This window comes from Ostrea edulis, chromosome 5, assembly GCF_947568905.1.
Source record: "Ostrea edulis chromosome 5, xbOstEdul1.1, whole genome shotgun sequence".
Lineage (NCBI taxonomy): Eukaryota > Metazoa > Mollusca > Bivalvia > Ostreida > Ostreidae > Ostrea > Ostrea edulis.
This window is the reverse complement of record NC_079168.1, coordinates 77,713,099-77,737,587: the sequence shown is the minus strand read 5'-3', so window position 1 is coordinate 77,737,587 and position 24,489 is coordinate 77,713,099. Positions and strand designations below refer to the sequence as shown.

The 24,489-nt window shown below is 34.7% G+C and overlaps 1 protein-coding gene and 1 long non-coding RNA gene across 3 annotated transcripts; one reads left to right on the top strand and one right to left on the bottom strand.

Annotated features, from left to right (window-relative positions):
* Window positions 1-2,151: 2,151 nt before the first annotated feature.
* Window positions 2,152-15,077, top strand: LOC125651715 (uncharacterized). The gene is made up of 2 exons (XR_007361330.2): window positions 2,152-2,686; window positions 14,698-15,077. It is a non-coding gene; the product is annotated as an uncharacterized LOC125651715 (long non-coding RNA).
* LOC125651714 (uncharacterized) lies at window positions 10,198-24,440 on the bottom strand. Of its 2 annotated transcripts, XR_008803292.1 has the most exons (6): window positions 24,382-24,440; window positions 23,727-23,954; window positions 21,198-21,325; window positions 17,386-17,486; window positions 14,922-15,710; window positions 10,198-14,838 (listed from the first exon to the last, which is right to left on the bottom strand). XR_008803292.1 is itself a non-coding variant. In XM_048880437.2 (5 exons), exons 2-5 carry the CDS (start codon window positions 23,902-23,904, stop codon window positions 15,344-15,346), a joined length of 774 nt encoding a protein of 257 aa, XP_048736394.1. In that variant the 5' UTR covers window positions 23,905-23,954; window positions 24,382-24,440; the 3' UTR covers window positions 10,198-15,343. The 2 variants fall into 2 exon arrangements, 1 of the variants encoding a protein (XP_048736394.1); XM_048880437.2 differs by having other exon boundaries at window positions 10,198-15,710.
* Between the last annotated feature and the right edge of the window lie 49 nt (window positions 24,441-24,489).

The following is a 24,489-nucleotide window of genomic DNA, read 5'->3' as shown; positions in this document are numbered from 1 at the left end:
ATCATTCCAAACCTCTCCACGGGTCTCGATTATCTCATATGGATTGTTAGTGTAATGTGAAATATTTACATTCCCAATGTTTTTACCTTTTAATATCTTTACAAATTGTATTATAGTCATTCCTAATGAATACGTTGCAGTTATGAACAATGCGCGTATGAATCTTTGTAAATAGAATATGTCTATTTTAACGGCTGGAAATTCTTCAGTTTTGAAAATACATTTGGGAAAGAAACAGCAACACTTCACATCGGCATTCTTTTCATGAAGTGCGCGCTAATGAGCTTCATGGGGGTATGTCAGCTTGATGCTTCGCAGCTCATACCCTCATATGTATTTTCAAAAATTGAATTTATTTCTTGAATAATATCCATAGTGACAAGAAGGGTATGGTCAGGCAGGCTTTATTAGCGTGATCAGTCGTGCCCTTCAGGTAAGACGGTAAAGCCATTACATGCTGACGGAGATGTTAATCAATAGATTCGGAGATTTTCTCCGCTGGATGTCCCATGGCACTGATAACTGGGCTGCCTGACATGTCTCCTATGTGAAGTTTACACAAAAAATAAATTTGTCAACACTTTCTAAGCGGCCAATCCTCTGTTTCATAAGATGGTCCACATTGTTTACTTTCCTTTGACTTTTTGATGCTGTATAGTGATTCAAAAAATAATTATAACAGTGCAGAAAAAGTAATATCACCGGGTACGAGTTGCAGTGATCACCATCATTAATTAAGTCGTCCTCCTTGAGATTAATTAAAGTTATTCATTTCATAGTGCATTATAGATCTTCTCATTGGATGAATCGGCGAGTTTGAATTGGTTCTCGGGTTATTATATTGTAAAGCAAGTCAAAAACAATAAACATGTAATATTTAATATAAATACGATTGTAACTTTAGGTTCACTGCTAGCATGTTTGAATATATATATATTTTTCGTTAAATATTTAGCCATCTCATGTAAAACTTTTTTTTTCGTTTGTCCTGAGGATGGGACAGGTCTCCCGAGAACTTGACGATTGTTCTTATCGTTGTTCATTTTATTTTTATATTTCTTTACTGTGGACAGTTATATTTATTTAATAGTTCATTCATTCAATCAATCAATCAATTAATGCTTTATCTCATAAATGTACAGTCATACATTACAGAGAGGAGGTTGCAAAATACAGAATACTCCATATACAACATGTACAGGAATAAATATTTTTATATTACTCTGTATAAAGTGGAGAAACATTGATTCAACAAATAAACATTACCACCAAAAATGTAATGATATTCGTATTCTACTTTGTTTTTATTACATAAATAACAGAAACGTTGACTTCTAGGAGTAGTATTCCATCTTCCACACTCAATGGGTAGTTTCAAATTATTATATCTAAATTTGCATAAAATTAGTGCGTATTTTCGAGGCAGAATAGTGAGATCATTCTCGAATATCAGAGAATCTTTGAATAGTCTGTAATATAAATATTTGGGAAAAAGATAAATATTACTCCTCCATTCTTGAATAAATTGGTCTATTAATATTCTTTTAACTTTCTGTTTCACCCAAATTGGATTATATAGAAATTCTGTTGTCCACATATATGAGAGTCCACATTCATTCAATATATTTTTGATAGATTTTAACCATTTGATGTCTTTTTAAATGACTAAATGATATATTTTAACGGACAATTTATCAGTGGAACTAGAGAAATGAAGTTTCGCCCAAAACTCTATCATTTTTATCTTAACTATTATTAAAAGAGGGTATCTCCCAAGTTCCCCATATATCATTGGAATCTGTGCTCTTTAAAGTATTTCAAAAATGCAATTTGTTACTTGCATGATCCTCTTAAATTAACGTCAGATTTCAATGATCGTGTAACAACGCGGCTAGAATTTTCAGACTGTTATAAATGGTCTAGCGCGCTAGTCACACGGTGCTAGGAGAATTGGTCTCGCAGCTCGTGAGTTCAACCCCGGGTAGGAGCGGAAGTAGGTACTCATATGTGCTTAAACTTTATGTGCTTTACATTAATTATTTCTTCACTTGGGGTAATTATGTTTATTCAAAAGGTCATTGCCATTTCTGTCAGTGATTTATGAAATATTTCAAATGCAGTGTATATCTTGTATGATCCTCTACGTCAAATGACTATCCCATTTCCGTTCGCAACGACCGTGTAGCGTGTGACAGCGTGGCGAGAATTCCGTCGTCATCGAAAGCAAGTGATGGTCGAGTGGTCTAGCGGGCTTGAAGTGGGCATTCATATATGGTGCATTTCTTCAATATTTCCTCACTTCAGGCACTTGTAATGCTTAAGAGTTAATTGCAACCCATGTACTTTATGAAAACATTTAAATACAGTGTGCATTATATAGGATACTCTTTAATTTACGTCAAATAATGCAACGGTGTCTCTTTTCCATTCTCAATGACTGTGTATTGTGTGACGGTGTGGCGAAAATTCCATCCTCATCGAAAGCAATTTATTTTTTAAAAACTTGCCTAATTGGTCGAGCTATCTAGCGCGCTGGTCAGACGCTGACAGGAGATCGTCAGTTCAACCACGGACGGAAGTGGGTATCCAAGTGTTGTAAATTCCTCTGTGTATTATATATAAACAGGGTATATACCTGTTTCCTGATTTTCTACGGATAATACGGAAAACATTCACCATAATTACGGTAATTATCAATTAACATATTTTGGAGATTTTAGCAGAGTTCAGTTCCTTAAATATTTTTGAATGGTATGAATTTATTTCTCCGTCTTGTACAGTATGCAATGTCTTCGTATGTCCCTGTTCGTGTTATATGCCTGATGGCCTATTTTTATATTCTTTACCCTTCTTCATTCTTGGTTGCTGAGATTCCTTGTACAAAATGTGTTTACATTTAAGAACATTTTGTGTATATTTTAAGTTGAAGTCGATATACAAACTCTTAAGAGCTTAGTATGTTTATTGAATTAACAATCGACTTTAGATAATGATTCTGTATCTGCACATCATCAAGAACAAACGCGCCATTGATTTGTTTATCTACTTAGCTAGATCCATCAGTACGTAACAATTAAGCAATTATGACGATGAGGTGACGAACAGGAAACAACGATTTAAAGACAAAACTTGGCATGCTTCTGAATTTAGGAGATTAACACAATTTCAGATAGCATTAATAGTTATGGAGTTTACAGACAGTTTGCCTACATCACTACATTTTATATAGGTATCACTGTATATCATATAGATATCACTGTATATCATAGAAATATCACTGTACATTATATAAATATCACTGTACATTATATAAATATCACTGTACTTTATATAGATATTACTGTACATCGTATACATATCTCTGAACATTATACGATATTACTGTACATCGTATAGATATCACTGTACATTATATAAATATCACTGTACATCATATAGATATCACTGTACATCATATAGATATCACTGTACATTATATAGATATTACTGTACATTATATAGATATATCTGTACATTATACAGATATCACTGTACATTATATAGATATTACTGTACATTATATAGATATCACTGTACTTTATATAGATATCACTGTATATTATATAAATAGCACTGTGCATTATATAAATATCACTGTACATTATATAGATATTGCTGTACTTTATATAGATACCACTGTACATTATATAAATATCACTGTACATTATATAAATATCACTGTACATTATATAAATATCACTGTACATTATAAAGATATCACTGTACTTTATATAGATATCACTGTACATCATATAGATATCACTGTACTTTATATAGATATCACTGTACATTATATAAATATCACTGTACATCATATATATATATATCACTGTACATCATATAAAAATCACTGTACATTATATAAAAATCACTGTACATTATATAGATATCACTGTACATTATATAGATATCACTGTACATCGTACAGACATCACTGTACTTTATATAGATATCACTGTATATTATATAAATATCGCTGTAGTTTTATAAATATCACTGTACATTATACAGATATCACTGTACATTATACAGATATCACTGTACATTATATAAATATCTGAGACCATTCATTTTATAATCCAAGTCAGCATCTTAATATGGAGATGTAGATGTTCTATATTATCCACAAACTACATTGTTATTAGACCTTATTACATTTACTAGTGATGCGTAACCAATTATTGGGTAAAGTCCCTTCCTAGCTTTATGATTGACAGACATTAGAGGTGTGGGGTTTTTGTATGTATTGCTAGTCAAGTACAATCCATGTTCAAGTTCATTTATATTCACTCACATCATCCATCGGTAATAAATAATAAACGATAATGGTAAGTCGTCTTAATTAATCGTGAATACACAAAAATCTAATAATAATAATAAAAAGAAAATACAAGACATATACATCCTATAGCTACAAACAACGGAAAATATAAGTTATGGAGGACAGACTGCATCATAAATTTTAGTTATGAAGAGACAGAGATTTTTCAATGATTTAAATCTTGAGTTTGAAATTATCTCACTAATCTTAAGTATATTTGGTTTATTACAAAATCTGGGATGTAAAAACTTGTTCCTGATACTAGCTAATGATTTGCATTCTAAAATAAAGTGGAACTCCTCTGCTATTTTACCTGAGTTACATAATGTACAAAGTCTCTCAACAAGTGGAATATGAATATTTGACCATCTACCAGTCTCAACAGAAAGTTGGTGGTTTGTAGTTCTATAAGCGCACTAAAATTACCAACGACACGAACAACGAACATTTAGATTGTCCAATTTTCGGGACGACCTTGCCCTTCCTCAGGACAAGTGAAAAGGTTTACATAAGATTGCTAAACCACTAGCACTACATGTAAAACTACACTAAATCTACAACCGTATTTACACTGCAAATTACATGTTTATTGCTTTTGGCTTGCTAATCAGAAGCGAATCAGGACGTGTTATTCGTCCAATGGGCTGATCCACAATGCTCGGAGTAGTAATGATAGACTTAATTAATCTCAGGTAGGACGAGGTCACTAATTATGTTAGTTAATCAGTGCAAAAGTCAATTCGTACCTGGTGAGATAATCTTGTTACTAAGCAGGAAGAATAGATTTTTGTCTTAATTTCCATTTTTCATAGTTTTTCTTGACAATTGTTTTAGATTATCTTTAAAGTGGAAAATTAAGAGTTACAGTATATAACAGTCACTAATAGATATATGTGCTTCAACCAAGGAACAGTGTTGTGAACATATGATAGTAAATTTAACTTTCCAACATACCAAATATTAGAAGACAAAAAGTTATGGTCCGTACAAAGCAAATGCCCAAAATATCCTATTATTTGACCTTTACATTAAAGGTCATCAGAAATGGTAGCGACGCACTGTCTTATGGTTTATGGTACACTATCAAAGGCCTTTGTTAAAAGACAAAAAAGTTATGGCTTAAACAAACTTTGTGAGAAGCGGAAGAAAACACACAAATACAATATGTCCCCCCTCTGGGAAGGGGGGATATACTAGTAATAGATTTTTAAAAATCGATTTCGCTTCGTATAAAACACAATCTAATTAAAATTAGATGTTAGATCCGCTCGCGTACTCACATACATAACTTTTTATGTATGCGAGTACGCGAGCGGATCTAACATCTAATTTTAATTAGATTGTATAAAACATTGACTAGCAAGCCAAAAATAATAATAAACATGTAATTAGCAGTGTGAATACCTTTATAGATTTAGTGTAGTTTATTGCTATTGATTTCTTTTCTCTATTTTTCTTTCTGGTTTTTTTTGGGGGGGGGGGAGGGGGGATTTTTTTTTTGGGGGGGGGTATATCTTTGTACGTGCCGTTGGTCTTTTTAGTGCTTTGCGTAATTCTTGTATTTGACCTTGTATCCACATTGTGGTTTCGACACTGATAGGTGTTGTTGGAACTCGGTGCATTTGTGTGTGTGGGGGGGGGGGGGGGGGGGGGAGTTGCAAGCAATGGCGTTTTGAAATACATTTACATTGATGACAGGTGCGTGTCTTATTCAGTGAGCTTATTTTAAATATAAGTCTAAATGAGATTTTTTTTTAAATACCAAGAAATAGTATTTGATGCAATGTAACACCCCATGTGTCACTAAGGTCTAGTTTCAAATTACTGTATCTATTTTCATTTTATTTTCAAAAGGACATTTCATTAGTAAACGTTCAATGAAAGCTATGTTGTAGAAATATAGAGAGAAAGAGAGAGAGTGTGTTTTAAAATTTGACAACACTAGTACTGTGATTGTAAATTATCAAAACCTTTTTAGACCTATAGGTTGTCGTCCGTCGTGCGTTAACAATTGAACATTTTTAACTTCCTCTTAATAACTACCATTCCAATTCTTTTCAAATTTGGTATCAAGCATCATTGGGACAATGGGGACATAAATTGTAACTTTCAGGACTCCAGTACCCCTGGGGCCCCTGCCCAAAATTGACTAATTTTCAACAACAAAAAACCGCACACGTGTAAGAAATGCATAGTGATGTAGAGCAGCAGAGCCTCTACCAAAATTGTAAATTTCATGATCTCCAGAGTAGGGGTTTTGACCCCAGGGCGAGGCCAAACTTGGTATATAGTGTTCACGTTTAAAACTTCTTCAGTGTTATCGATAGCTATTTAGAAAGAACAGGTAGTCCTTTACCAAAATTATAAATTTGATTATCCCAGGGGTAGGGGTTTTGGTATAAGGGTGGGGCCAAAATGGTCAGTTATTAAATGTGTGAACAATAGATATTTTTAACTTCTTGATAACTATCATTCCAATTCTTTTCAAATTTGGTATGAAACATTTGGAACAAGGGGAACATAAATTGTAAATTTCAGGATTTCAGCACCCCTGGGGCCTTAGGGGCAGGGCAAAAGCTGTCCGAAATAGACCAATTTTCAAACATCTTCTTCTCGTGTGATGTAGAGCAGAAAAGCCTCTACCACAATTGTAAATTTCATGATCCTCGTGGTAGGAGTTCTGACTCCGGGGCGGGGCCACACTTGGTATATAGTGTTTATGTGTAAAACACTTGAATAACATCTTCTTTCGTGATATTGATACTAAATTGAAACTAAATGGATAGAGCCGGTAGTCTTTTACCAAAATTGTAAAATTCGATGATCCCAGAGTAGGGGTTCTGATCCCAGGGTGGGGCCAAATTAAGTATATACATGTAGTATTTATGTATAAGTTTGCTGATACTGTATAAAATATAAATGCATACTTAGGAATTAAGCAGAAAAGGATGTACAAAAAATGGTGAATTTCACAACCCAGGGTTACGACTTTAGGACGGGTTCAAATTAGTCACATCTTTTGATGTTCGAATGATAATACAATATTTAAAGCCTTTCATCAGTGTATGCACTTTTGAGGACAGTGAAGTTTTAAGAACACATCTTGTTTTATACTGTTGCTGAACATTAGAATTTAGCTTAGATATTCAGAACAGGATTTTTTCTCTCTATATTTCATAGCCAGTGGGAGTAGTGATACTTTACTAGTATTCAGGTGACCGATAAGGCCTGTGGGCCTCTTGTTTTTAATTATTGCCGGACACACACACACATATATATATGTGTGTGTGTGTGTGTGTGTGTGTGTGTGTGTGTGTGACAAAGCCAGGAAAAAGGATAGTACCAACAGGGGCTTGCTTAATATTTCTATCAAGACTTACTATGCAAAAACTAAGCAAGCACCTGTTGGTACAATCATCCACAAAATTGACCGTTTTAAATTACATTAATGCATTAGTATGAGGTATTAATATGAAATAGGTGGATTCTGAGGATAACTTTCTGTTCTCTCTTTAATATCTGCTTCCCTTAATTGTTCATAATAAGCCTTTTGATTTTACCACCACTGGTTTCTAAAGGTATGTCATAAAAAAACAAAAAAAAACCAACTTTTTGTTAGCTCACCTGAGCTGAAATTGTCTGTCATCTGTGTGAAAACATTTCACATTTTCATCTTCATAACTATTTGACCAAACTTGACAAAAATCATCCTTGGACAAAGGGGATTCAAATAAAAGGGTGTCCCCTCGAAAGGGGATATAATCATCAAGAAAAGGCAAAAAATAAGGTGGGGGTCATTTGAAAAGCTTCTCCTTAAGAACCACTGGACAAGAAAGTTGAAATTTACATGAAAGCTTCCCAACATAGTGTAGATTCTAGTTTAATTGTTGAGAAAATGCCCCTCGGGAGTAGGATTGGGGATCACAGTTTTATGTGCAGATATTGGAAAATCTCTTAAAATCTTCTAAAGAACCATTGTGCCAGAAAAGTTGAAAAGGTTTTTGGACTTAGTGTAGATTGAAGTTTGTTCAAATCATGCCCGCCGGGGGTACGGCAGGGCCACAATAGGAGATCAGAGTTTTACATGCAGATATATAGGAACATTCTTTGAAAATCTTCTTTTCTAGAGCCACTGGGCCAGAAAAGTTTAAATCTACTTGAAAGTTTCCAACCTAAAATATTTTGAAATCTTCTCCGCAAGAATCAATGGGCCAAAAAGTTGAAATTATATGAAGGCTTTCTTGCATAGTGTATATTACCGGAAGGGGTGGGGCCACAATTAATAGGGGATTCAAAGTTTTACATGGAACATATAGGGAAAATCTTCTCAAAAAACACTTGGTTGGAAAACTTGAAATTTACATGAAAGCTTCTTGACATAGAGTAGAATCAAATTTGTTCAAATCATGGTCTTCCGGGGTAGGGTTAGGCCACAATAGGGGATTAAAGTTTTACATGCAGATAGATATATTGGCAAAAAAATCTGAATATCTTTTCAAGAACAGGATTAATCACGTTAATATGTAAGCATCCCTAGGTATAGTGCAGGTTCATGTTTGTTTAAATTGTAATCCCCTGGAGTTAGGGTGGTGTCACCATAGGGAATCACAGATTTACGTGGGAATTTATAGAGAAATATCTTTTTGAAAAAATCTTCATCTCAGCAATAGCAGGTCCATGACTAGTTATACTGATAAGCAAGTATCTTCAGGTAGTTCAAATTTAAGTTTATTAAATTCAGGAGCCTCGGGCATAGGGTGGGGCCACAATAGAAGATTAAAGTTTTATATAGGAAGGCACAGGAAATCAATCCAAACAAATTCTCTTCAAGAGTAACAGGGTTACACTGAATCATGTCAAAATGCAAATGTTCCCAAGTTGTGTGGATTCATGTCCACCCTGGCTATAGTTGGGCGTATTCTTTTGTCTTTGTCTGTACGAAACTTTAACCTATCTCATAACTTTTGAAAGGTGAGTGATAGGTTATATGTCAAATACACACTCTTTGCGACAAAACCTTTTTTTGGTACCAAAGTTTTTAACCTTGTGACCTTTACCTTTGAGTTTGGCCTTCTTTAATTAAAGAAAACTCATTTTATTTAATATTTCCTGAACTATTTAAGATATGGCTTTCATAATTTGCATATAGCTTCCTTAATTTCATATACGATCTTTGACCTTGACCTTTAACCCAAATTTCAAAACTTAACATTACTCATAATTTATTTAATAGTGAGTGATAAGACTCTCATATGGCATATATTCATTTCTTATGGTGAGACCTTTTTTGGTATAAAAGTTCTAACCTTGTGACCTTGACTTATTAAATATCTCCTGAATCACTTAAAATAGGTTTTCATATTTTGTAAATAGATTCTTATGACAAGACCTTTCATTTGAGACAATCATTATGGTGTTTGATCTTGTAACATTGGCAAGTCTTTTTTATTTTATACCATGATCTTTGTAATGTTGACCTCCAGAAAAGCAAGGTCATGTTGTTAGTCATATTGTGGCATTCCCCATGTTGTGTGAATTCATGTTCAGCTATATGTGATGACCCTTTGAGCCAAGGTTGGGACCACAATATGGGGTCAAAATACTTCATGGGAATAAAAAGATTTTAAAAAATCTTTCAAATATCACAACACTAGCTGAACAGGACAATGGCAAGGCCAAGATGACTCAAGTGAGCAGTTTGGCCCATGTATCTCTTTTCTAAAGTATGTGTTTTATTTGTCTCTTGGAAATTTGCAATAAGAATATGCAATACAAACTAGTTACATATTACTTTTCATTCGCATATGAATGAAATAGTACAGCTCACATGAAACCTATGGTAATGCATACAAATAGTTTTATTAATCTATAATCACACAATAAGATACACAATACAAGCAATGATCCAGATATACATAAATGCTGCTTCTATCCCGAACCCCGATAAAAAAGGAACTTAATATCACAGTTATAAATTTATTTGATACGGTGTAACGAAGAGTATCGGAAATTGTATAGAAAAGCTAAAAAAACATAACAATGCTAAAAATAACAATGCTTCTAAAAATTCAGTGATAAACAAGGAAGAATTATAAGTGTTTCATTTGACCAGCATTGAAAACAATTATTCATCAGTAAAACTGAATACAGGCATATGGTCCACAAACACAAACACTATCTTAAAAGCACAAGAAATAGAAAATGAGTCAATATAATCTAGGATAAACTATATTTGCTCAACATTTGTAAATTGATATATGTCACCTAAGATATATTTGAATGGCTGTATGAATGACAATATCATGATAATATATTCCATAATAAAGAAATTCTGAGTCACGTCTTTGATTCTTAATTAGGGAGTCGGTGCATGATTGAACTGTTGTCTAATAACACATGCAAATAATGGGGAGTCCTCATAAATACCCCCTGCCAAAACGAGGATAAATTTTGAGATTGGTATAAGAGGCAAAAGACCCATGGACCTTAAAGGTCGCCTGAAGATTACACAACATAGATCATGAATTAGAAGTTTTGTGTGAAGACAGTGCATATTTAAAACTTTGAGCACTGGATTGCCCTTAAGGGTAAGGATGTTGAATTCTTGTCATTCTGGTAATAAACAATATTTGCGTCCAGTGGTCTCAGTAGTATGGTGATGAGGGGGCTCGCTTAGCAACCCGGAGTCTGAAGTTTGATTCTGGATCTCAGCGTGACCTCCTTGTGATGTTTGATGCACGTTAAGTGACTGTTCCTTCACCTAGTTCTTAACATTATAAGTGAAAGTCACAGGTCTTAGGAGATGACCTTAACATAACGGAGATCCCGTCATGGAAGGCGTTGGTACGATAAAGAACCCTCACTGCTAAGGCCCTGAGTGCCATGCAAAGGTCAAAATTTAAGACAATTTCTTCACCTACAGCTAGTGACGTCTCTACATCAGTGAAAAATTCTCGAATGGGACGTCAGACAACATACAGTAAAACACGCTTATACCAGAGTGCTGGGGATGAAAAAGTTTGATTTGCTATAAACAAAATTAATACAGGGAATAAGAAGCATTTCACTGTAGAATTATGTCATTGTAAACATGTTTGTTTTAACCATATTTTACTGTACATACAAAAATAAATCTGTGAGCTAAGTCTGAACTGCTGATATCCCTCAATTGAGTTACCTGGACCGAAATTAAGTAGGTCCAAAAGCCCATAAATATGGGATTTACTTTCACATCAATGAGAACAACATAGTTTCCACATCTAATACATATACAGGTTTATCAGTCATAAACTATATATATATTTATTAACAAAAAGTTTACAGAGCTTATTATTTACATTTCCAATGGTTTTGCCTTTGATATTTTTACAAATTGTAATGATAGGTACTTCCTCATGAATGTGCTGCAGTTGTAAACAATTGCTCTTATGAATATAGAACTACATAATGAATATAGAATGTCTATTTTAACAGCTGGGAATTTTGACAAATGAAAGTAAAATATAATAGAAAAAATAAATTTCATTTTTGAAAATATTAACTTTTTATGATGTACTATTCACTCGCAGCGCTTCATGAAATATGCTGGCGTGAAGCATCATCGTCAATTCATACCCTAATTTAATGTATTTTCAAAAATTGAATTTACTTCTTAAATCAGAGTTGCTAATCTACGTTTCACATCTCTAAACTATTAGTTTGCACCTTCAACAATTTTTCATAAGCCTTGAGTAAACAAATAAAAAACTTTGACTTACTCATTTTTCCATTTCTGTTGCTTGCAATGCTTAACTAAAATATTTCTGGTCATCCAAAATTTGAATATCAGTTGTTGAGTTAAAGGTGATTCACAATTTGTAGTTATGTAAACAATTTAAGGCTCATGCCATGTTTTTGTTTACGTATAAATTGTTTAATCATGTTAATAGAAAATAACATGTTTAAAACGAAAATGAGATATGCCAAACACTGAAAACTATCCAATTGTGTTCAGAAATAACTTGTATCTTGCAAAAGTTTGCTTTAAACGAAGCTTTTACTAGTATATTTAACCTATGCAACAAAAACATGGCACAAACCTTGTTTACATAACAATTTTAAAGAATTGTGAGCTTTGTATCTCCCCTGTACCTCGACAACTGACATTCAAATTTTGGTTGACCATTAGAAATATCTTAGTTAAGCATTGTACACATTAAAAATGAAAAAATAAAATTTGAATTTTTTTTAATTCAAATCGTGTCCATGTCCCTATAACAATTAAACAACACCCTTCTTCCTCTAATCACTGGGATCTTGTGTACCAAGTTTGATGATCCTAGCCTTATAGGAACTGTTTTTATCTGACCCACAACGTGCTGACAAACAGATGCACAGTCGGACAAACAAACTGCACCACACCATAATATGACCCGTCTTTGATGGGCGCATTCATCTCTGAAAAAACCTTCCTTGTCCTGATAAATTGTCCTAATGTATATGTATAGCTACAGTATAAAATGTCGTAGAGTTACAAATTTTTAGCAAACTAATTTTCATACTTTAAAATCATTTAAAAAATATTTTCTTCATTATTTCAAATGAAGTACATTTTTTTCCCTAAAATTTACAAACAGTGAAAAAATTACTCTATTACTCACTAAGATAAAATAAATTTTGTGAGTGTGAAGTGTTGAATTGTCCTAGAGGCTATTTCTAAAGTAAAAATGGTATGGAACACTTTTCAAAAATGATAACACAAGGGATTAAAATTTAGCTGCCTCAATGTGTGGCAAATTTACTGCCCTTAATCAACCTGCGAATGTCATGAATCCCACCTTGAGACCACCCCTTATGTGAAGTAAGGCACAAGACATGGAATATGGAATCAATGAGGACGAGATGATTAAAACTGGATCTGAACGGTTCAGTATCTAAAATGTTAATTAATTTAAGAAAATGTGCCAATACTACTATATAAACAAGATTACAGATACATAACAGGCAAATATTTGTGAAATTATAAACTTTTTCTAAAACTGACTGATTTTGCTGTTAACAGAGTGGAACAACATATTAGCAAATTTTCTGAAAAAGCTGCAAAAACTTAATTTGTCAAAAAAATTAACATAACCCTGAACTGAATATAAAAAGCCAGAATCTAACATTTAACAATTGTACACACCATGTGTAGATAACTTATAATTCATAGTTACATTGATATATATATAAAAAAAAAAAAAAGAGTAAAAAAATGCTTATTTCATAATGATAATGGAGAGTAATGATGAAAAAAAAAAATGATTTTTGTTCATCTGAACTATATTCAAAATATATATATATAGTCATATCACATGAGTAAAATGTTTACTGTGTTCATCCTTAGTACTGAGCGCCCTGGGCACTTAGAAAACTGGGATGGGATGGGGAGGGGGTAATTTTAACACTATGGAATTAAGTGCAGGTGTTGAAATACTTCCAGTGAAATTTTGAATTAGAGAAATGGAAAATATATATAAACATTAAATTCTAAATAAGTTTTTGTTATACTTTCTTTTATGATAATTTAATCCACTCGGGTCTGAAAAAGATTAATTATTTCAAATCGTCAAAACAACATAGGTAGTAAATGCACAAAGATATAACTGAATTACAGTACAGTAAAACACACAATGAACATGCTTATAACAAATTTACACTTATTGTGAAGTGACATTCATTCCCCTATGAGAGGAAAATACAAAAAATTGTATTAAATATATCCAAGTTTTTTATATAGTGACTGTTTTTCAATAGCCCTAGATGGTCGCTATAACCATGTTATACTGTATACGGTAAGTTATACTATTTGTAAAGGGGGGGGGGGGGGCTCTTTTGAAAGTTGAAAAAAAAAGTCCTGAAAGGAAGCTTCTAGGGGTAGGGGTGCTCAATGGGATGAATACAGTATTCATGAGAACATCAAGTGAAGTGGATTTACCAAGTTCACTTTCTATAATCCCAGCAAATATTATACAAGCCATAAATCATATGTCTACTTAAATCTTGAAATCTTTCACTTGCTCATCAGTCTTTCACCATATAGACATGGCTCTAAGAAAATTCATACATGAAAGGTTAAAGATCATATTCAACTAGCCCAGATCAAATATTTGGTTTTCATGGGCTTTTGTTAAAATTGAATAAGAATGAACAAATTAAATAGAAGCACCAAATGAAAGTTTACGGTAAAGTAAATTGAGGCAAGACTGCTCACGTCTACAAGTCATCTGTACTCAGGTTACTTTAACACCTCCATCTAAAGGTAACTTAAAACATAGTAGGATCTGTATGATATGTAAAATGAATGCTATGTTTTTCAGGTCGCAGATTGCCCAACCACTGAATGCACAACAACTGTATGTCAGCCTCTAGTACACCTCTAATGACATGAGGCCAGATCCAGTCAGCCTCTAGTACTCCTCTAATGACATGAGGCCAGATCCAGTCAGCCTCTAGTACTCCTCTAATGACATGAGGACAGATCCAGTCAGCCTCTAGTACACTCTAATGACATGAGGCCAGATCCAGTCAGCCTCTAGTACACCTCTAATGATATGAGGCCAGATCCAGTCAGCCTCTAGTACTCCTCTAATGACATGAGGCCAGATCCAGAACATGGGTACTTGTTAAGCAGTGTCTTTCACATCCATGAATTTGATTTATATCTGATCACTTCAACGTAATAAAGAACATAACCACACGTAACATGTGGATGAAACTACTAGCTGGACTCTGGGACTCCAACCTTTGACCTCCTATGAACTGCGCAGGTATCCTGGGCAATAAATCTTCAATACATAGAAATTGGCATGGGATGGTCCCCTTATCAACAAAACTCCATCATTAATATAGATTTGAAAATAACCAATGGCACCGGATCCATCTGATCTAGTAAGTTTGAGGATATTGCATACACATATATCGCATACGTTACTGTACAATATCAACAGCAATAAGCAGCTATTTCTACACTTCCCATCTGGTTTGGTCTGGGTTGCTGGTCTCTGAGGGCTCGTCAATATCTGAACTTATTTCAAGGTCATTGTTTTCCACCCCTTCCGTGTCTAATGATGTCATTATTATGGGAGGTTCACTGGGGCTTGTGTGACAATGTTCAGGGGGAGATAAGTAAGGATAGTAAGGAGGTACCCAGCATACACTAGCAGGAGTTGTCCCCCTTGTGCTGAGTTCCACACAGGAAGTACTCATTGCTTCAACGTAAGAAGGTGGATCTTCCAGCTGTTCATTCACTTCCTCCGGTAGAAGAACTGACTGATTAAGATCAGATTCAGTAGCCTGCATATAGGTAGGAGGAGCATTGTCATCAGCACTACTGAAAACAAAATAATCATGTGTCATCTTACTCGTGTCTGTCTGTAGAGGTTGGGATTTCTAATCAATCTCGCAAAAGATGCACATTTAATGTACATTTAAATCCAGTTAATTTATAAAATGAAGAAAATTAAACATAGGTATGTTTTAAAAAGTTTTAGAAAAAACAACATCATAATAGCAGACTTCCGAGTTACTGCCCGCGCTAGAACTTTTAGCCCTATGAATTTCCTGGTTTTTGCAAGCCTTGAAGGTCATTATAAGTGGATGAAAATTAAAAGCATCCAAATACAGGGTGTTGCATACTGTACCATAGTTCACAAGCTAGAATTGATTGGAATGTGAACATGCTACGGAACTGCTTCTTGAAATAATACCAGAAGATGACAGGGGCTGGGAGTACATAGTGTCATGAACACACCTAGTCCACACATTTCAGAAATTATTATCATCTTTAATGAAAGTTGACTTTCACCATCACAAATTTTGTACATTTATCCCCCCCCCCCCTCTCTCTCTCTCTGCAATATCATTGGGGTGATGGTCATTGCCCTGTTGCCCCTGCTCCAACTGCCTTGCCTCCACTTATCTCTTTTATCAGCATTACAGCCCTCAGCAGCACATTATATCGTGTTTGAGAACTCATGTTATAAATACTTGTACATATATCATCTACATCAGAAGTATCGAGGGCTAAGGAAACTTTGAATACATATATCGTCTGCATTAGAAGTATCGAGGGCTAAGGAAACTTTGAATACATATATCGTCTGCATCAGAAGTATCGAGGGCTAAGGAAACTTTGAATACATATATCGTCTGCATCAGAAGTATCGAGGGCTAAGGAAACTTTGAATACATATATCGTCTGCATCAGAAGTATCGAGGGCTAAGGAAACTGAAATCACATGACTTCTGCAGTTACTACAGAAGTACATGCATAGTAAAACGTTTTCTGACAGTAACTCAAAAGTCTGCTATTCTATTCATTCAAATATCTATGAAATCATAATTTCTAAAAAAAAAAACAAACAAAACAAAAAAACAAAAGAGGAACAGTTTTAGTGGACTATACCATACATCTCCCCTTCATTCCTTCATTTAAAAATTGAACAGCACTTTTGAGCTGTTCATGGTCAATATGAACGGAGTGTGATTCACTGAGAATTTGCCTCAAATCCAAATCTGTTCACATTTCTCAGATATCAACAGTTACCTGTACATTTCTGATATCAATATTTACCTGTACATTTCTCTGATATCAATATTTACCTGTACATTTCTCTGATATCAATATTTACCTGTACATTTCTCTGATATCAATATTTACCTGTACATTTCTCTGATATCAACAGTTACCTGTACATTTCTCTGATATCAATATTTACCTGTACATTTCTCTGATATCAATATTTACCTGTACATTTCTGATATCAACAGTTACCTGTACATTTCTCTGATATCAATATTTACCGGTACATTTCTCTGATATCAACAGTTACCTGTACATTTCTCTGATATCAATATTTACCTGTACATTTCTCTGATATCAATATTTACCTGTACATTTCTCTGATATCAACAGTTACCTGTACATTTCTCTGATATCAATATTTACCTGTACATTTCTCTGATATCAATATTTACCTGTACATTTCTCAGATATCAACAGTTACCTGTACATTTCACTGGGAGTGACAGCCTCAATAATGACAGTTTCTGGAGGGTTTTCACCATCTTGATTCACTTCCATTGTTGCAATGGTTTGTCTTCTCAGCTACATAAGAAAGCATCTCTGCAACATTACTACACTACAATGTAATTCTATGTAGGAATGATCAATACCAATGGGTAATTAAAAAATTGTCCCCTTTTCTATTTTCATTGAATATTTTAATGAATATTTTCTGATGAACTCCCAATGACCAATTTATTTATAGATGGCTGATAGTTAACCCATTATTTTCTGAATATCATAATTTGTATCTAGTTACTCCACCTATATGATTTTTGTACAACTATTATTCTACCTACAAATAAATGTATTCACTATAAAAATTGATATAACATTCAATTTGTCAAAATATTTAGACAAGTTTATTCATTTATTGTGTGATAGTTAATTCCCCTGAGTGGTTCCTTTAGACTGTGCTGGGAGAGAACCAGTGTGTTAGAGTACTCAGGTTTTTTCTAGATTTGTGAGTGAGTGTGCATGTCTGGCAATAAAATATCACTAACCATTACAAATCATAATGCCTTAAAGGGGCATGGACATGATTTGGTATATTGATTGATTGATTGATTGTATATTGTTTAACGTCCCTCTCGAGAATATTTCACTCATATGGAGACGTCACCATTGCTGGTGAAGGGCTGCAAAATTTAGGCCTATGAACGGCACTTATTTAGATATTTAATTGATGATAGCATTTGATTCCTGTAAAACAGCAACAAGACTAAATTTCAACAAGAGTACCGAAAACGGTACAACATAAGCCTGTCAGACAGTGAAATTCAACCTACATTATAATATGCACTCTGAATTAACACCACACACATTCTGAATAGAAAAGTCTTAAAGTAGGTCATGGTGCACTAGTCCATCTGACATGTGACAGAACTGATTATAAGTATTTCTCTGAGAGGGAGGTTGTAACAAAATGTCAGTGCAATATCTGTATCTATGATGAGAAAAAGTCCAGGAAACTATTTGACCTACTTTTAGCCCTAACGTAGGTCATGGTGCACCAATTAAGTTGAAATGTGAATTGATTATGTATTTCTCTGAGAGGGAGGTTAGGAACAACTTTCAGGGCAATACCTGTATCCATAATGGAAAAAAATCTGGAAATTTGTTTGACTACCTACTGCTAAAGTAGGTCATGGAGCACCAATCCAGCTGAAATGCTAAATGGACTTGCATTCCTCCGAGAGGAAGCTTGTGACTAAATTTCAGGGCAATGTCTGTATCCATAACAAAATAAAAGTCTGGAAAACTGTTTGACCTACTTTTAGTCCAAAAGTAGGTCATGGTACACTAATCCAGCTGAAATGCAAACTCATTCTTACACTTCTTGAGGAAGAAATTATGACAAAATTTCAACCCTATACATGCATCTGTTATGGAAAAAATCTGGAAAACATTACCTTGGACTGACACACAGACAAATGGACAGACCAATCCAGCTGGAATGCAAACTGAACTTGTATTAGTCTAAGAGGAATCTTATAACTAAATTTCAGGCCATTATCTATCCATAACGAAAAAATATCTAGAAAACGGTCTGACCTACTTTTAGTCAGAAAGTAGGTCAAGGATGGAGCAATTCAGCTGAAATGCAAACTGAACTTGTATTCCTCCAAGAGGAAGCCTGTGACAAATTTTCAGGGCAATATCTGTATACATAATGAACAAGATGCCCACAGGCCACATCACTCACCTGAGTCAACTTGGCCCATATTCAAAGATTTTCCTTCTATATTCGCATGTAAAACTTTGATCCCTATTGTGGCTCCAACATATCCCTGGAGCCATGATTTTTACAAACTTGAATCTGCACTATGTCAGGAAGCTTTCATGTAAATGTAAACCAGGGATTAAAATTAATGCTCGCTCAGTCGCCATTGGCGACCGAAAATTCGACTGGGCGAGCAGAATTTGTATTTCAGTTGCCCAGGTTGGCGATCGATATTTTCTGTTTATTGCCGGTTTAATTCAAATATGTTTGTCCGCTTTGAGTGCAATTACGAAATCAGTACATTTAAACGCTTTAATACAGCAATTGACACACGGATATTTAATCGTTTCCAAGTTATTAAATGACAATGACAACTAAACATATGGCAATATATATACAAGGTGCGAAGAAGCCGGAGACGAGAAAAGCAAATTTGGAAGAATTAAAGGCATATTTCAGAAGTTACGACAATACGAAACGAACAAGGAAGTTTCAGATATCGTGGACAACTGATCAAGAGTGGTTCATTCTTTTATTTACATATGAATAAACATTTGACATTGTTTACTTTCTGTTACATCAATTTTTATCTGGGCAACCAATTTTTAACCTGGGCAACCACAATCTGATTTTTAGGGGCCCAGCTGGCTACCATGACTTTTTGGTTAAGTTTAATCCCTGTAAACTACTTTGGCCCAATGGTTCTTGAGAAGAAGATTTTTAAAAGATTTTCTATAAATATTTGTATGTAAAACTTTGATCTCCTATTGTGATCCAATCTACCCCCGGGGGGTCATGATTTTAACAAACTTGAATCTGCACTATGTCAGGAAGCTTTCATTTACATGTAAACTTTTCTAGTCCAGTGATTCTTCAGAAAAAGGTTTTTGAAATTTTTCCCTATAAATTTGTATGTAAAAGTTTGATCCACTATTGTGACCCCATCCAACTCCCGGGAGTCATGATTTTAACAAACTTGAATCTGCACTATGTCAGGAACCTTTCACGTAAATGTCAGCTCTTCTGGCCCAGTGGTTCTTGTGAAGATTTTTAAATGACCCCACCCTATTTTTGCATTTTTGTGATTATCTCCCTTTTGAAGGGGGCATGGCCCTTCATTTGAATAAAATTGAAAGCCCTTCATCCAAGGATGCTTTTTACCAAGTTTGGTTGAAACTGGCCCAGTGGTTCTGGAGAAGTTGGAAATATAAAAAGTTTACAGACGGACAGACAGATGACAGACCACAGGTGATTAGAAAAGCTCACTTGCTCTTTCAGCTCAGGTGAGCTAAAAGAAAGTCCAGAAAACTGTTTGACCTACTTTTAGCTCTAATGTAGGTATGGATGGATGGGCCAATCTAGCTGAAATGCAAACTGAACTTGTATTCCTCCAAAAGGAAGCCTAGCTGTGACTAAATTTCAGGGCAATAACTGTATCCATAATGAAAAAATGTCCAGAAAACTGCTTGACCTACTTTTAGCTCTAATGTAGGTCAGACGGATGGGCCAATCCAGCTGAAATGCAAACTGAACTTGTATTCCTCCGAGAGGAAGCATATGACTAAATTTTTGGGCAATATCTGTATCCATAATAAAAAAAATTACGGAAAACTGTTTGACCTACTTATAGTCCTAAAGCAGGTCAAGTTGCACCAATCTAGCTGAAATGCAAACTCACTCTTACCCTTCTTGATGGAGAAATTGTGACCAAATATTTGAAATTTCAGAGCCGTACATGTATGCATCCGTTACTGAAAAATGTCCAGAAAACATTACCTCAGATGGACAGACAGATGGACGGACAGACAGTCAGTACTCTGCCAACTGAACTATCTGGCCATTAGCAATCGGACCTAGCTGACTGCCACATACTTACCTATGCTGCTTATCTCTCTATCCTGTACTCTAAGAACTCAACTTTTTGAGATACTACACCTAGTACTTGTTCTGCTTGCCCCTCCAAAAGCTGGTTCATTCTGGTCTGTAAGAACTGTAATTTATTTGTCCACAGTTGACCTATCTGTACTTACCTCCTCTGCTTGCCTCTCCAAGATATGTTCCTTTCTGGCTTGTAAGAACTGACAGGTAGCCACCAGAAACACAATGAGAGAAAATCCGATTAAGATGGGGCCTGCTTCAACAATACCACTTAATCCAGCTAAAACAGTATACACAAAATTCTGAGTACAAAATATCCATTATATATATCTAATATTATCTATATAGTAAAGTTTATGGATTGCGGGTATGTTAAAAATGTCTACAAAATACAAATCCATCTACACTAAGTGTGCTATTATTTTCAAAACAGTTCCACACTTGTGACCATGTACTTATGACTCAAGGAAATTTGTGATTGTGATACAGTATAGAAAAAAAAAACTGCATAATAATCTGACAAATGTGCCATCTGTTTTCCTGGGCATTCCGACCCTCATTTACATTCTTAATTTCACATTTTGTTTTGTTTTTTTACGTCCAACACACTGTATATTCCGAAAAAAATGAAAATGTCTCCCAGTACATGCCAGATTAGAGAGGTTTCACAATATCAATCTATCAATCCGACTGACAGGCACACTTCTTTGTTTGGTTCTTTGTTTCTCTAGGATGACTGACAGGCACACTTCTTTGTTTGGTTCTTTGTTTCTCTAGGATGATTGACAGGCACACTTCTTTGTTTGGTTCTTTGTTTCTCTAGGATGATTGACAGGCACACTTCTTTGTTCGGTTATTTGTTTCTCTAGGATGATTGACAGGCACACTTCTTTGTTTGGTTCTTTGTTTCTCTAGGATGATTGACAGGCACACTTCTTTGTTTGGTTCTTTGTTTCTCTAGGATGATTGACAGGCACACTTCTTTGTTTGGTTCTTTGTTTCTCTAGGATGATTGACAGGCACACTTCTTTGTTTGGTTCTTTGTTTCTCTAGGATGATTGACAGGCACACTTCTTTGTTTGGTTCTTTGTTTCTCTAGGATGATTCACAATGAATGAGTATCCATGGGTACTGGTTTACAGCATATTTACTACTTGATTGATTCAGTGTTCTTCATGGCTCGTTGAAAATTTTTCACTCATATTGAGAGGTCACCAGCTGTAGGTGAAGTACCACAAATTTAGACCTATGCTTTAAGCGCTCAGGGCCGTAGCAGTGAGGATTTTTTATTGTGCAAACACCTGCCGCTACACGGGACCTCCGTTTTTAAGGCCATATCTGAAAGACCTGTGATTCTCATTTCTAAACGACGAGCGTTTAGCAAAGGAGCAATCACTACCTATTTTAACGTCTTAGGTTTGATCGGCCATGGCTCGAGCAGGGCTCGAACTCATGACCTAACCGTTACGAAGTAAACGCTCTACCACTGAACTAACTGTGACCGGTAGTACATAAGATACACGATTATGACAAAGGCCACAGTATAGTTCACCTAAAAAATTCTTCATCTACGTGAAAAGGTGAGATAATTAGTACAATTTGAAATGCAATCATTACATAATAGCTAGTCTGGATAATAACGAAAATGTTATGTAACATCCCATTCCAGATTTCCTTCCACCGAAAAAACGATGAAGGTCTACTGAAAACCTGCAATCAAATTTTCAAATAAAAAAAAAGTGCACCTTTATTAAAAACATGCAGTAATTTGCTCTGTTTTCTGAATCTGTTCATTTCAACCATTCTGAGCAATGAAATGTGCAGTCACATTTTATCAGTCTAAATGATTATTAAAACCTTCCGATTGGTATATTTCGAAAACTGTAATAAAGTCATCATTGCTACTCATTGATCATGAAAATAGCATTCTCAGCCCATCCAGCAGCTCAGTCAAAAGTGTCACACTGTTTTGTAAATACAGGGCTTGAAACTAACTTTCCATGTCACCAATCCAGCTGGACTGAGAAGGTGTATAATTTCAACAAGTCCGAAGATAAATTTACCAGTCCTCCAGGGTTTTCCAGAAATAATTAAACATATTTCATTAATGACATTCAAATAAAATAATGGGATTTAACTCCAGATGCCTCAGACAATATTGCAACACTAATCAGGTTCATCTGATGTCTACAGAAAAATGTGAAAGGCATGTATAAGATTTGATAATCAAGTTTTTCAAAATAACGTTTTAGAAAATTGACCAGTCCCGTCCCATAAGACTGACTAAAACAAATATCAATCAGTCCACCATACTTTTGACCAGTCACGGACTGACGGGCATATGTTAATTTCGAGCCCTGAAATAATAACAAGCCAAGGATTCAATGTTTGAGGTGTGCATTTATCATTATGATTTTGTCAATGACTGTTCTGTTTCCTGCACATTCCATATCATTGACAATCTGTACATTGAAGAGAAAAGGCACGTCAATTTGTAATAATTAGTTTGTCCATAAAGTGACTGTGCAATTTAAAATGCATGTATTAGTTAGCTCAGATGTTACATACTATGATAACTACAAGTTTGAATACCACATCAATTTAATGAAATGGTTTTAAATTAAAGAATTGTATAAGGCAAGTGAATTAAAATATCATATTCTTAGGGAAGAAAACCTCACCTATCCATGTCAGCATTATCCCAATGATGAGCAGGATCCCAGCTATAACTCCCAGAAAAAGCCCCCTCAAGCATGGCTGTTTTCTTCTCACCTGCACAGTGCCAAAAAAGCTGTGTTGAGTAGATGACCATTGCTGTCGCCGATTTACAGAGATGTGACTCACACGAAACATTGTCATTCTCCAGTCACCATGGTAACAAACGGATGCTTAATGAGTGAGTACTTTCCCTTTGAGATGAAAAATAAAAATGACATTTACTTTAATTAATGAAATGATGTAATATCTACTGGTAGACTTTACAATGAATTTATAACTATAATTTCTCAAATATTATACATTATTATATGTATTGTGATCAGTTAAATTAATAATTAATAAAATATTGGGTGTCATTATATCAAGAATCTCTCGCAAAATGAGTTTCTCAACTCAGACTCCATAAACATGAATTAGAACTCAATTTAGTCCCGCCAGTAGACAGCACTGCATAAGATTGCATACTAACTTCTGAATTATGTTAACATACTGTACCACATTTTAGATTTTATACAAATATAGGGCCTAAATAATTCTATTGATATAAAAATAATTATAATTAAAAGTACAATTTTAAAAAGTATAGCAGTAAAACAAATATTGAAATGAAGCACAAACCATACTCCCTCCTTCAGCATCAGCAACATCTGTCTTGGGGATGAAAACACCCAAGGAGTTTCGTATGAAATACTTTGTGTTTGGAGTAAATTCAAGAAACGTTCCGAA

Excerpts from the sequence above, each read along its gene's own strand:
- LOC125651714 (XM_048880437.2), bottom strand. The coding sequence starts at position 23,904 with ATGACAATGTTTCGTGTGAGTCACATCTCTGTAAATCGGCGACAGCAA. Across the intron at positions 17,487-21,197 it reads TGGAGAGGCAAGCAGAGGAG|CTGAGAAGACAAACCATTGC; the intron begins GTAAGTACAGAT and ends TTTCTTATGTAG. Across the intron at positions 15,711-17,385 it reads ACTCCCAGTGAAATGTACAG|TAGTGCTGATGACAATGCTC; the intron begins GTAACTGTTGAT and ends TTTTGTTTTCAG.